Here is a 14,985-nt window from a genome sequence, read left to right as displayed (position 1 = left end):
TAGAACCAGTGACCTTTGGTTTGCAGGCCCATGCTCAATCCACTGAGCTACACCAGCCAGGGCCTTTCCTCTCCTTCTTACATTGTGAAAGTGTTATGGGAAAAAGGGAGCAAACTTTTGCCCAGGGAATGGCTGACTACAGTAACCTTGCTGAGTTCATGTCATTGCTGGACCAGGTAGTGGTGGTGGGTGGGGAGCAGGAGGGGGTGGGTGACTGATAAGCTTAGATGTCAATTCTCTCTGCTGCTTCTGATTGCTGGGGTGCCCACTGTCTGTTACAACAGAGCCTCCCCACCCTTAAACCCGATTTACTCTCTAGCCAGCCTGAGGTAAGTCTGCTGTCGAGGGTAATTCTCTGCTCTGTAACTTTCCTTGTGTCCCCTCTACAGCACCAGGGCTTTCACTAGGTTATGGGGCCTTGTCTGCTAGTTACACGCGAGGGTGTGATGGGAGCGGCTCCCTGCTCTCTTCTGCTCGTCACCTTCATTTTCCTTGGGGCCGATGCCTGGCATCCAATTCCGTCAGGCAGATGCCTCCCGCTGGGCACTGCACATAAAGCTGGAGGTGTGAGCAGCTACCATCTTCACTTGGTTGCCAGATGGAAATTTGGTGTCTTGTTTTCTCTTTCTAAAAATCAATTAACATAGCATTCTAAAAAAAAAAATTGTTGCAACAACATGGATGGACCTTGAGGGTACTATGCCAAGTGAAGTTAAGTCAGACAAAGAGATACTGTGTGACATCACTTGCATGCCAAATCTAAAACATCTAAACTCATGGAGAAACAGAGAGGAATGGTGGTTACTGAGGGTCGGAGGGGGGGACGTGGGGGTGTTGGTCACAGGGCACAAACTCATATGTGAAGACGAGTAGGATGTGGAGCTGATAGAGATTGTAGCCCACCATTGTGTTCGATATGGGTCAAAGATGCTAGGAGACTAGATCTTAAACATTCTCACCACAAAAAAAGAAACTAATTATGTGACATAGTAGAGGTGGTAGCCAGTGCTGCAGTGGTAATCACATTACAGTATACAAATATATCAAATCAATACCTTCAACTTTCATAATGTTATACGTCAATCCTATCTCAATTAAAAAGCTTACCATTTGCCTAACTGGGCAATAAATTTCCATGCATTCTTAAGCAAAGCTTTTGTGCTTTTTAAAAATAATCTGGTGGGTGGGATATTCAAAATATTTCCATTTTGTATCACATTTAAAGTACCAGGGCTTTATTCTTTTGAATTTAATTTTTTTCTAAGTTGAAAGAGGGAAATAAGTGAATGATGGATGTGATGTAGATTTTAAAGTTTGTATTCCAGATTCTTAAGTCACAAAATAATAATGAACAAATGATGTACAAAGGGGTTTAATCCAGATGTCAGCTCCTGGGTTTCTGGAGGCAGCTACTGACCCTTTGTGTGTGGAGGCAGGCCATGTCTTTCTCAGATGTCTCTGGCCTTGGCTGGGGTCTGCCGGGCCCGCCACCACGCTCCCGAAGGCACCACTTGCCTGGACCTCTCTGTTCACTGTGGCTGCTCTTTCTTAGCAGCCCAAACACTTGTATGACTGAGGTACACAGCCACAAGCCACCATGGAGACAGAAAATCGTCAGCAGGGCATCAAGATACACACAGCCAATGCCACCCAAAGGAGGAGAACTGGTTCTTCACAGAGTCTTCTGTATTTTCAGTTTCACTTCAAAGTCACATAATTTGGGTCCCTCTACAGAATGCATAGCCCAAGGGGATGCGTTCATAGAGATATGGTTGCTGGAGATTCCATAGCCTTTTCTTATCTGTGAATTTATGAACTATCTACAGGGATAGAAAAGATACTTCTAAAGCAAAATGAAGTGACAGTAAGTGCCCTGGGCAAAGCCCCATGTCCACTCACTCGTGTTTAGGGACCCGAAGGCCACTGAGAACCTTGGCCAGTGAGCCACCACCACCACCGCCACCGCAGCAGCAGCAGCCCGAGGCCCTGCCCGCGGTAAGTGGTGTGTGCTTTGTGTCTCCTTCCCACAGCGATCGACCTGCTGTACTGGCGGGACATCAAGCAGACGGGGATAGTGTTTGGGAGCTGCCTGCTACTGCTCTTCTCCCTGACCCAGTTCAGCGTCGTGAGTGTCGTGGCCTACCTGGCCCTCGCCACGCTCTCGGCCACCATCAGTTTCCGCATCTACAAGTCTGTTTTGCAAGCTGTGCAGAAAACCGACGAGGGCCACCCTTTCAAGTGAGTGTCCCAGCCAGAGCCGCCACTGCCCAGCCTCTCACGGGGCTCTTGCCCTCTGCCTCTCTTGCCCTCCCCTACACGTTGGATCCTGTTTCTCCGAGACCTAATAGACCTCTTAAGAGCCTCCTTTAACACCCTGTCTTTGATATCTGATGTTTCTGGTGAATTTCCAAAACAAACTCATCATCCCTATTCTAAAATTTATTGCTCTGTTGATTTTTATTTTAATTACTACTAGGTAAATACTTAAATTTAATAAATTTACTTATAGAAATTTAACAAATTTATATTTAGTGTTAATATATTTTAATTATTACTAAAAGTAATCACAATTCATGATATGTATACAATGTTTTATAATTTAAAAAGGGTTTCGACAATGAATCCCCCCAACTCTATGAAGAAGGCAGGGCATTATAATCTTATTTACAGGTGGAAAAACGGAGTGTCTAAGAAGTAAAGTGACTCACCCAAGGTCACATGGCCAATAAACAGCACAGAGTAAGGACCAGGGTGTTTGGACTTTTACTTCTCTGCTATCTCTGGAAGTTTAACACCAAAGGGCCAACTTTCTTAGTGGTACAAGGTTCATTAATAGTCTTATGATGTTCCCTCGCCTGCATTTTTATGCCGGGGAAATGTGACTGGAATGAACAGTGAAGAGGAGCACATGTGTTTAAGGCGGTTTACTCAGAGAGCACAGGAAATGTGGCGGAGGGAGGAATCAGCTCTGCCAGCTGCATGCCGCCCACCTGCTCCCCAGTTTACCTCCTGGTTCCAGATCATGAACTTGGGCACTTGTAGCTCTGTCAGAGCCACCCCCGCCCAGCTCTGGCCCTAGAGTGCAGGCTGCACTGCAGGTGTCCCCACCTCCGGTAACAAGGGACAGTTCTGCCTCAGGATGACAGTGGTTTCTCAGCCAGCCCCAGAATTAAGCCTTCTTGCAGTGGCTCACCCTCACCAGTCAGCTGAGTCAGGCTTCGGTGCGCTGGGCTCCGGCAAGGGGAAGCGGCTGTGTACCGGACATCCCTTCGCAGCCCCCGGCTCCTGGCTGCCACGTCAAACCCAGTCAGAGTCTGAGCGTTCCTGCTCTTGGGATGTATTTCAGCTTCTTCCAATGCAGAGCTAAGGGGCTTTTGGGACTCTAACTTGTCTACACAAGTTCACATCCCAAGGCGGGAAGAGTGGAGCGGAGTGCCATGTGACCAGAGACACGAATTTAGCGTCCTGCCCTGCCCCCACCTCTGCTGTCAGCCGTCCAGGCCAGGATGGCTTTTCCCATGTTCTTGGGCCCCAAGAGAGTCAAGTTACAGGGGGGAGCTTTTCTTCCATTTGGTGTATTTCTTCCCATATCCAGCATAGGACCACGAGTCTAACTATAGTTTGCCTAGCTACTTTCTCTTCCTTTAGGAGACCATTTTAAAATGTAGAGCTGTCCTTTGGCTGAACTGCTTGTCTCAGTAAAAGAAATACCTAATTTCAAATACGTTTTGAATCAAAACATACTATCTAGACAAATCAATATTTTTCTGTTTGTTTTTTCTATACGGGAGAACATCTATAATATTTAAATGTAAACTCTCCAAAACTCGAGCTAAACGCTGCTTTCCTCCTTCCACCCCAATTCCCACAGTCAGGTAAGCACTGTAAGAACCGCAGGATATCCTCGAGGCAGGCCGCGCCTGTCTCAGAGCAGAGGGAGGGTGGAGCTCGGAGGAGGAGCCTCTGGGAGGAACGAGGCCAAAGCGGAGGACTGACTACTTGCTTATTTCTGAGGAGCCTGGTTATTAACCCAGGAATTAAACTGATCCTTTCGAACAAATGAAAAATGCAGTTACCAAAGATACCTTTCTTTTTCTTTTTTCTTTTTTTTTGGGGGGGGGAGGGCGTTAATCTTTATGTACATGATTCCCTTTTTAAACTGAATTTATTGGGGTGAGATTGTTAACAAAATTGTGTAGGTTTCCCGTGGACCCTTCTGTCATGCATCACCTGCATATTGTGTTGTGCGCTCACCACCCAGAGTCAGGTCTTCTGTCACGGTCTCTCTTCTCTCCACGCTCCTCTGCCGCCCCCACCCCCTTGCCCTGTTTAACCCCCGCACCACTGTCTGTGTCTACGAGTTTTTTTGCTGTCAGTCTGTTTTCTGTATTTATGTGACCGTTTCTATTTTTCTATTTGTGTATGATTTCATTTATATGTGGAATCTAAAGAACAAAATTAACAAGTACAGATACCTCTCTTAACAGAACCAGTGAGCATTTTAATATGGCCCAGCTCACTTGAGTTTTCAGAGCTCTCTACATGAAATCTTGGGAGAACTTTCCAGAATTTGATTATGAAATCTCAAGTGTTTTAGAAGTCAAACAATAATTGGCAGCTAGGATTTTCAGACATTTCAGAAAACTGTTTAGAAACATAATTCATGTCTACTCAGCCAAGAAGAAATGAGGACTTTCACGATTACCTACCTAGTGGGCCAGGGAAATCTAGTGAATTCAGCGAATGAGCTGATTTGGACGGTTGCTGTGAGTTGCCAGCTCAGACTATCATACTGTCCTTGGGAAACAGAAGCAGTCACAGCACCCACTAGGTGCCACGATTCTCACATCCCTCAGTGCCCTGGGTTGGGTGGCCTGCAGCCCATGGGCTGGGCATACACCCCCAGGGTGACCGGCTGTCATGCTCGGAGAGAAGGCAGGGCAACTGGGCTGTTCTGGGGTTCGGTCTGATGGAGCGCCCTGTGGGGACGGTTTGTTGGCAGGGCCTACTTGGAGCTCGAGATCACCCTCTCACAGGAGCAGATCCAGAAGTACACGGACTGCCTGCAGTTCTACGTGAACAACACGCTTAAAGAGCTGAGGAGACTCTTCCTCGTCCAGGACCTGGTGGATTCCTTAAAAGTATGATTGCTTATGCTATTCACTCGGCAGTCTTGAGTTTTGTTTTTTCCTAAAGGTATAATATAATAAACCCAAACCCACATAATGGGGGCTACAATGCAATTGGTAATTACACTGTAGAGTCAGAAGACTTCCAGGTGTGTGGTACCGTGGAGCTCATCCAGGCTCAGCCCCCCATTTTATGGACGCTGGCACAGTGGCTCTGAGAGGCGAAGACACTTGCCCAAGCTTGCCCAGTGAGTCACTGGCAGAGCTGGGATCCAACTCGGCTTCTACAGCCGCTAGTTCTCTACTGCCTGTGACATTACCAGGTAGCTTCTCCTTGCCGTTTTCAATTCCTCTGCTGATTTCCTGAAGTTATTTAAAAATAAAAATCTAGTCTAAGGAATGTGAAACCCATGGGCTTTTCCACTGAAATAAACTCGGGAATCTACTAACAGTGAGATGGCCAAGTGTCCTAACACAGTGTGGGCTGTGGGACTGAGCCCCTGGGCAGAGGCCCTCAGCACCTGAGTGTTATTCCTGGTGCTGTCATTGAACCCACCTCACTTCTTTGAAGGAGCCGCTTTGGCCGCCTCACCACCCTCAGCTTATATATAAAATCACAGTCAGTCAACAGGACTCTGGCCAGACTGTTGTGACTTCCATGTGCTCCCAGAACACATTGTACATACCAGGCAGGAATCTTGTACTGTGGGCTTCCCGGTAACTGTCCTAGGAAGTGCAGAAGGAAAAGTGAGTGATGTGGCCTTGACCCCCAAGGTGCTTTCCTGGAATAACATCTTACCAAGTAATGACTGAGGAGAGATGCCAGGATGAACATGATTACTTACCAGAGGGCTCTTAAAGTGACATTTCTACTGGTATTTGTAATGTAAATATTGTGGGCTAGAGCAGGGGTCAGCATGCCTTACCTGCCATGTAGGACATATTTCAAGCTTTGTGGCCCATGGGCTCTGTTGCCATTGTGGCAGGAAAGCAGCCAACGACAATGTGTACATGACTGTCCTTGGCCATGTGCCTGTAAAACTTGATGAGTGCATGAAATTGAGTTTCCTATTATTTTCCCACAGCAAAAAATGGTATTCTTTTTTTGATTTATTCAACCATTTAAAAAATGTAAAATCCGTTCTTAGCTCATGCGTCCGCACACAAACAGGCCAAGGGCGGTAGATTGCTGACCCCTGCCATAGATTATTATCTCATCGAGTCCCTTGGGTCTTATAGCAGAGAGGTCCAAAGGGTTCTGAGAAAAGGAAAGACAGGATCCTCTTCCAGCAATTCTGTGACAAGCTTTAAATGCACCTTCATTTCCTATTGAAATCATGATATATTTTGCCTCAAATTCTAATCCAAAAAGAAGTCAGTGAAATGAGACTCTTCGGTTACAGTGTGAGAAGTTGTTACAGTCATTTCATGTTTCAGTTTGCAGTCCTGATGTGGCTTCTGACTTACGTTGGCGCTCTCTTCAACGGCCTGACCCTGCTGCTCATGGGTAAGGACAGAGGAGAGCGTTGCGCCCTCCCGCACACCCTTCCTGAGCACAGAGCTTCCTAGGCCGTTAGTGGTTAGCCTGTGCTGATGGGGTCCTGGGAACAAATGCCAGATTTCCCTGAGTGCAGAGCATTTCCCTGACCATAGTTCATTAAGGAGTATAGTACATAGTACACATTCATAATGAATTCCTTAGTCTGGAGTGGTTTTTTTTTTTGTAGCCACAACGGTTTGGGCATTTTTTGGCTTCATAGACATATATGAATACATATATCTGTTTACAATGGCAGTTATGGACAGAAATCCATTGTCATTTTAGGAGGGCACAGTAGTGTCCAACTGGCAGCCCACAGGCCACATGTTGCCCAGGGTGGCTATGAAGGTGGCCCAACACAAAATCATAAATTTATTTAAAACATTGTGAGATTTTCTTGTGATTACATGTCGCAGTATCACGTATAATAAATGTTATGTGCACTCTTCTTCCAGTGTCACCCAGAGATGCCAAAGTTCGGACACCCCTGGTCTACCTTGTTCTAGGGATAATGACTTAACGCCTGCCTGTAAAGGGCTCAGCATCCCCTTGTTTCCCTATGAGCTGCCCTGTATTCATTTATCTAGAGTGCTGGCTATTATAAATGCTATCATACCGCATAACTGTATCAGCTTGTATGTACAAGCTTATATAATGATAACCCTCAGAATCTTGATACTCTTCTTTGTTTTTTATCCCAGCTGTGGTTTCAATGTTTACTCTACCTGTAGTGTATGTAAAGCACCAGGTAAGTTCTATGTTATGTCAAACATTCATATTACATTTTGACCTCATGAACTTTGGATGTGCTCATGATTTCCTCCTTCTTGTAGGCACAGATTGACCAATATCTGGGACTTGTGAGGACTCACATAAATGCAGTTGTGGCAAAGTAAGTTGCATGCTGCAATTAATAAAAAGGAGAGACTGTCTTAAGCAGGCATACAAGTGGATGGGGTGGGGGGAATAAAAGGATAATAAAATGATAGGTTGATTTATGATCACTCATTCACTTACTTGAGTCATATTCATGCTCTCTCCAATGGTATTATTTCAGAAAATAAGTATAAATTTTAAAACTCTCAATTAAACAAAACTTTTGCTGGTTTATTTCAGGTTTTATGATGAATAAGGGTTTCTTCTTTTTATTCAACCAAATCACATAATATATTTCTTCATTTTCTTTTTCAGTTACAGTTTGCATAAATTAACATCTTGTATTAGTTTCAGGTGTACAGGACAGTGGTTACACAATCATGTACTTGACAAAGTGGTCCCCCTGATACGACCTCAAGTTCCTACCTGACACCACACACAGTTACTACAATAGTGATGACTGTATTCACTGTGCGGTACTCTACATCCCTGTGATGGTTCTGTCACTACCAACTCATATGTCTTAGTCCGCTCGCCTTTTGCACGCAGTCTCCCAACACCCATCCCCTCTGGCAGCTGATGGTTATGGAGACAGAGAGCAGACACTGATGGCTGTCAGAAGGGAGGGGCGTTGGGAGGCTGGGCAAAAAAGATGGAGAGACTGAGCAGAACCAGTCGGTGGTTTCAGAGCAGTCACAGGGATGTGGGGACAGCACAGGGAACATGGTCAATAACATGGTAATGAGTGTGTACAGTGCCAGGTGGGTTCTGGAAATACTGGGGTCAGGAGACACTTTGTGAAGCATGTGATTGCCTAACCATTATGCTGTACACCCAAAACGAATGCAAAAATCATATTGAATGCCAACTGTAATTGGAAATCAGAAAAGAAATGTGTTTATGAACACTCACATGAAAAATGATAATTTTTGAAATATTAAACTAATCACTTAAGCTTAGCAACAACATGTAGTGTCACAAAAAATGCCATTAATAACACTTGTGATTCAAGACCTTTTCATGCTGTCTTTTTAGGATTCAGGCGAAAATCCCAGGTGCTAAAAGGCACACTGAGTGAGCTGATATCACACTGGGACGGGACACAGACAGGAATGTCCTGAGCGGTAACAGTTCGGTTCTTACGTGTTCCAGCACATCGATTGTTTCTCCCCCCAGTACCATAATCTTACAGACAAACATGAAAACAGCTGTTTTCAGGCTGTTTCTGTACTCTTAGGATATTTAAGTCACTTGTGTCAAGCACTAAAGTAGAGAGAAAAGTTTATTAGATGTGGTTTTTAGTTTGGTGTTGCTACACAGCAAAGTGCATGATGGTGAGAGCCCCAGCTGTCTGTCCTCCCTCTGTGCCCCTCCCCTCCTCCTTGCCGCGCTTCTGCAGCTTCTGACGCTCCCTGGGGCCAGGCCTGCCCTGCCCAGTGCACTGATGCCCGCAGTGGAAATCGCTTTTCTGTACTTCAGTTGCTGGTCGGGTTATCTTTAATAACAATATATAGAGTTGTAGACTGATGTTTTAGTGTTTTTCCAACACACGTAGTGTAAAAGTAAAAACTGTCGCCTGAACTTAGGGTAATCAGTTTTGTATAACTTAAAAAGAATTGAATAAATAAACTAAAAACAAACATTCAGTACTTTTGTTGTGTGGGACTGATGGGCTGACTTACATGTATGGTAACGAGAAAGTACCAGCATGTTAACTTTATTACAATTTGTATTCCCTTCTCTGTAGTTCCTAATGGACTTAATATGGACTCTGGATATTTGCACTTATGTACTTGATACTGAAGAGTAAATAAATGTTACTAAATGTGAGAACTTCTCCCTCTCTCCTTGTGGTCCTACCAGAAAATGCAAAGGTCATAAGAGATGAAATCTCCCGAGGATGTGCTGGGAAGGCTGAGACCAAGTGCTCACTTCACTCCTGTCTCCTGGACCCCATGGTCCACCCCAGCCTGGTGTATGGCTGCTTTGGGCTAGTAGTAGAAGTCACCAGAGAGTAGTAACACTGGAAAATACTCTTCATACTAGACAATGGGGTTGATGCAGATATTTTAAATAGTGTTTTTTCCTTGAAAATGACATACATCCTTCCACAACTTCTTATAATAACATGTAACAGCACTGGCATGAAGCTATTGTACTTGCTATGAACTCTTTGGTGATTACTTACTGAGCACCTGCTATGTGCCAAACACTCAGAATGGGGCTAGGAATAAGGGAGACTACAGTTCCTGCCATCACAGATTTAAGTCTTATAAAAACTGCTCAGTTTTTGATTGAAAGTCCACTTGCATACTTGGTTTCATTGTCAGAGTCAAAAGTCAAGGGTGATGAGGAAGAAGTGGATGAAATTGTAGCAGTGGGAGGAATGAAGGTAGGAAGAGAAAAGAAGGAAAAGTTACAAAGGCTGCTTTGGACCAGTTTTGTGCATAGGTTTCTAAGCACTATGGAGACCACAGGGCAACTGGACACTGCACCAACAGCCAAGATGGGGGAGATGGGAGGTGGTGATGTGCAAATGCTAAGGAAGTAAAGGGCAGCACCAAGTAGCATCAACAGAGAAGGTGGACTTTGGGGATGGGTCCCAATCTGGATTTCGCATGAGGAGAAGGTTCATTCCAGTGCAAAGAAAACATGAAGCAAGGTGCTAAGACATGGAAGTGCATGGCCTTAGTCTGAGTAATAAGCTGAATTGGTTGTCAGGTGCTTGGGGCGGGAATGGTTGTGCCAGGTGAGGCTGAAGGGCTGGGTCCAGATCACATGGGAAAGAAATGCCAAGGGGCTTGGTCTTTTTCTCCAGATCTCAGAGACTCCCACAAACACAACTGTGCCCTAACCAAGAGCAAACAGGTGTGAACTGACTAGGACTCTACTAAAGCAGCTACAGTGAAACTAGAAAGGAGCTACTTCCCTGATCCTTCACATCAGCCTGGCCTGCCAAGCACCACCCATGCACCCAGGAATGGCTAGGAGAGTTCACATGGAGGGAGATGGGACTAGAGCTGGTGCTGGATTTGATACAGGGTTTCAGGAGCAAAGCTGACCTTGAGAGTTAGCACCTCCTTGGAATTTGCACCCTGGGCAGCTTGCATACCTCACCTTCCCCAGCTCTGTCTGATAACGAGCTGATCAGGAGGATACAATACCATTTTGAGAAGAGAAAGCCCAGAAGACCTGGTTTGGGGAAGAGAATAAGCTTACTTTGGTGCCTCGTATTTTTTACAGTTACCAGATACGGAAGAGGATTTTTAAAGTTTCTTTTTATTATATTAATTGTTTATGCTATAACAATTGTTCCCCTTTTTCCCCCATTGCCCATCCCCACCCAGCACCACCCATCCCTCGGGCCATCCCCTTATTGTAGTCTGTGTCCATGGGTCAGGGGCATATGTTGTTTGGTTTGGTGGTAATGAACCCCTTTAGCTGCTTTAATTTTGTATTTTACCCAGGGAATTTTAATTTTGTTTTTCAAACAAGTAGCACATGCATATACTTTCACAATTTGAAGATACAAGGATCTCAAAGAGATGTTCGCACCCCAGGTTGGCAGCAGCCTTCTCCACAAAGACAAACAGGGGGAAGGGCAGGAACCCCCGGGGGGGGGGGGCGGGGGGAGGAAGGACAAACAGGACATGGCCCACACAGTAGACTATTATTCGGCGCCCCCACAGGCTACAATAGGGATGAACCTGGAGGACACTGTGCCCTGAGAAAGAAGTCAAAGACAAAAAGGCAAACACAGCATGATCCCACCTGTATGAGGTACCAGAGGGACCAAGTTCACAGGACTGGGAAGTGGAGAGATGGTGGCCAGGGGCTGGGGAGCAGGACTGGGTAGAGTCCATTGGTGGAAGATGAAATGTGTTCCGGACAGGGGTGCTGGAGTCGGCTGTACAACACAGTGAATGCACATGATGCCACAGAAGTACACACGAAATGGTTAAGTGGTAAATTTTATGGAATCTATATATTTACCACAATGAAAAAGAAATAATGAAAGTATAAATAGCACAAAAATAACGCTTCCACTGCTGTCTAACAGCCAACGCACTCGTTCACCCAAAACACCAAACATCACCAAATTCTGTGTATATACAAAGAAAGCCTGTGCATATACAAACAAACAAAGAGAGACAAATCCACATGGGGAGGAACTGAGGCCTCCCTCCAACAATTGGCACCACATTGGCAGCCACATGACCACACCCACCTGGAAAGGGACCCTCCAACCCTCCTCACCTGGCCTTTAGATGACTTCAGCCCTGGCCAAGCTCCTGAGAACCTTAGCAGAGACCCAGAGCCACAACTGCCCCAGCCACTCCTAAGCCCTCGACCCGCAGAAACTGTGAGGAACATTTACTGTTGTTTCAGGCCGCTGTTTTCATGTGATGCATTACATAGCAGCAGATCAGCAGTAAACTGTGGTGGGGTAGGGGTTCAGCTAGACAAACCGAGACCCTCTGTGCTGGGAGATTCATGCATGGTGCCCTCATAGTGGGAGGGGCTTTGGCCCCAGGCCCCAAGTCTTCCCTTTTACCACAACATCTGCCATGCCATCCAGCCATAGACTTTCATGGGTACAAAATAGGTTGACGCCCTGTCATGGGAAGAGGACAAATGTGCAAATGTAAAGCAGGGTTTTGCTGTTTGGGGGATTGCAAGCAGAGCAACAACAGAGTTTACTCATCCCCAAGCTTTCAGACAGGGGATGAGGCCTGACTTCATGGGACCACGTGTCCCATGGCTAGAGCTCCTGTAGAGAGGGAGCCTGCCCAGAATGCGTCTGCTTTATAGGAAAGGGGAGGCAGGGAACATCTCGCATCACCCACATGGAAGCTGCTTGATGAACGAAATGATCTCCCTAGGAAGGGGCCTCTACTTCTCCATTGCTCGCTGGTACCTGCTGAGCTAGCTGTCTGCTGAGCTATGGAAAGGGGACAGGGAATGAATGCGCAGGACTCCCCCATTTCCTTCTCCTCACCTCCTGAATTCTCAGCACTTCACTGGTCCCCATTGCCAGGCTGTGCTAGAAACACAGCAAATGTTTGCTGGCTCTCAGGTCAACACAGAGAAAAACACTTGTTTTCCCTTCTCAGTAAGAAACTTTGGGAGGTAACTTGGGCAGACACCGAGACAACAGCATCAGCAAGCTAATAAAGGGAAGGCCTGTTCACTCTGCCTGGAATCCTTCTAACCATTTTAGGTAAGAATTCTAAATTGTCCCAGTGATTTACCCTTCATCCTTATTGAAAATCTCATGCCCATCAGATGGAGCCTTGTTGTGTACTTTCTGTGCCATGTTGTTCCTGCCGGTGTCTCTGACAGGTCTGCAGAGATCCCTCAGCCAAAGCAGCTGCCTCCTCCACAAAGAGCCCTCCCAGAACACAGACAGGGAGCTGCACTTCTGCATGTCCCTGCTTTCTCCCACCACCAAACATGCTGGGCTGTGTCCCAGTCCCCGTGCTCCACTTGGGGGGCGCTGTGCTTTTGTCCCATGCTTGGTTGGCACCATTCTTCACACCAGGTACTTAACCACCAACATCTATTTGTGGTCATTCAGGTCGAATGTTAAACCTTGTTTGTTCAGAATTTCTTTTACTTGCTCGAGCAGTTAAGTCTCACTGACTTACCAAGTGTGACTGAGTAATGACTCTCCGCAGGAGGAGTAGAGGAACCTGTGCATTCCCTCAGCACAATCACTTGGAATCATGCAGCCAGGGGTCTGTGCTGGCAATGGACACAAGTGGGTATCTCTGGATCTGGGCTAAGCTGGAGGGAGCCCCGCAGCACACACCTGACCCTCAGCTGGGTCAGGAGGAGCTGAGGCAGGACAAGTGAATGGAGAAGGGGCCCCACCCATATGTTCTCTAAAATGCAGGCCTCAGGAGGGAAGTCGTGGGTAATTCTTGCTCTCATACATTCTCCTTTACCCTGTCTCTCCAGCACCTCCCTGCTAGCTATCCAACAGTTGCTAGTTTTTTAAATTAAGAAATGAAACAAAAATACCTAATGTGCATTTTCCACTAGTTGGTAAGGGTGCAGAACCTGCTAAACCAAGACAGGGCACACATTTGTGTGTGAGTTTAAGAGCTTGGGGGAACACTCAGGCCCCAACTTGCAGGTAGGCTCAGGGATCAGGTATTCTGACAACCCCAGAGACTGCAGGAGAGGGGCTGCAGGTGGATGAGGGGAGAGGGGAGGGCAAGTACATTGTAAACAGCTGGCACCTCGTGAGCCAGGGCTCACAGAACCAGAATAAGCTGTTATTTCACTTAAAAGCCTACACCCCTTGAGGATGATGTGTTTTCCAGTTCTGAGGGACTGAGTGTATGGGGGAAATGAGGAGGAGGAGCCCCTCTTCATCTACAGTTGGGACAAACCTCCAGAGTTGGGAAGGGTCTGAGCCGAGCCTGTGTGAATGCAGACGTTGCCCGCTTGCTTACTGTGGCAGGAGGAAGAGGGGCAAAGGCAGACATGGCTGACACTGGCTGTCATGGGTGGGAAGCTGGAGATTCCCACAGGCTTTGGGCATACATGGGATTCTGGGCCAGATCTTTTGAAAGTGAGTGAGTTTGGAAGCAAAATGTGGTCGTTTCTTTCCCCTCCCCTGGTGGGGTGTGTCAGTGGTCAGCAGCTGGTGTGCCAATGGAGCCCTGTGCAGGCCAGTGAGCAGTGGCCCGGGGCACCAACTGCAAGACATGCCTGAAGCTGGACGGTGACTGGACACCGGCTAAGTCACCTACGTCTATGTGACTTTTGGGTGGGAGAAGAGGTTCCCGGTGCAATCTGAACTGAGCTGGCAGAGGGTGACAGGGTGATTTGGGGGGTGGGGTATCTTAGAGGGATCAGGCTTTGAGTTCCATTGCCATTACTGACAAAGCCCTTGGTGATGACTATGTGCACTGTGAACAAACTTCTGCTCTTGTCATATTTTCAGTTCTTGAGCCTAGTGGTTGTATGACAAATATTTAAGTAGCTCTTCGAGGTCACACTCTTTTTCCTTCCCCTCATTGGTTACCCAATAATTAGGCACAAACTTGCTGTTGCATAAAAGATTCCTTTCTGTTTCAGTTAACTCTGACTTTGGAGATCTGCCAGGTAGGCAGCAACAGGAGCACCCCCTGCACCCCTTCTGGGGTGTTGGTAACATTCACGCATGATTGACCACACTCCCTCTGAAGAATACTGGCTACCCCAGGGATTCCACCTTCAGCCCTGCTTTCCTTCCCCATAGCCCTAGTTATTTGTGCATAAATGCTGATCCATTCACATTTTAATTTTTTACCTCATGGCCAGAGTTGGTCATGAATTTATGACACGGATTAATGGAAGAATACAATGTATTTGATCAGCAGTGCTCACACAACATTCCCGGCTACAACTGGCAGGTCCCCCGAGGACGGGGTTCACAGGGTGGCGGTG

General features: G+C 46.5%; 1 protein-coding gene across 2 annotated transcripts in view; it reads left to right on the top strand.

Annotated features, from left to right (window-relative positions):
- The window catches only part of RTN1 (reticulon 1), a 167,348-nt gene extending 157,973 nt beyond the window's left edge, over window positions 1-9,375 (top strand). For both annotated transcript variants that reach the window (XM_045822549.1, XM_045822550.1), the window contains 6 exons: window positions 2,031-2,238; window positions 5,003-5,141; window positions 6,567-6,636; window positions 7,371-7,417; window positions 7,503-7,561; window positions 8,581-9,375. In XM_045822549.1, coding sequence (XP_045678505.1) covers window positions 2,031-2,238; window positions 5,003-5,141; window positions 6,567-6,636; window positions 7,371-7,417; window positions 7,503-7,561; window positions 8,581-8,623 — 566 coding nt within the window. In that variant the 3' untranslated portion in view covers window positions 8,624-9,375. The remainder of the gene's footprint in view (window positions 1-2,030; window positions 2,239-5,002; window positions 5,142-6,566; window positions 6,637-7,370; window positions 7,418-7,502; window positions 7,562-8,580) is intronic.
- Window positions 9,376-14,985: the final 5,610 nt, after the last annotated feature.

Source organism: Phyllostomus hastatus, unplaced genomic scaffold (assembly GCF_019186645.2).
Source record: "Phyllostomus hastatus isolate PE091 unplaced genomic scaffold, TTU_PhHast_1.1 phas_scaffold_501, whole genome shotgun sequence".
Classification (NCBI taxonomy): domain Eukaryota; kingdom Metazoa; phylum Chordata; class Mammalia; order Chiroptera; family Phyllostomidae; genus Phyllostomus; species Phyllostomus hastatus.
The sequence above is the reverse complement of the archived record's forward strand: the minus strand, read 5'-3'. Positions and strand labels throughout refer to the sequence as shown.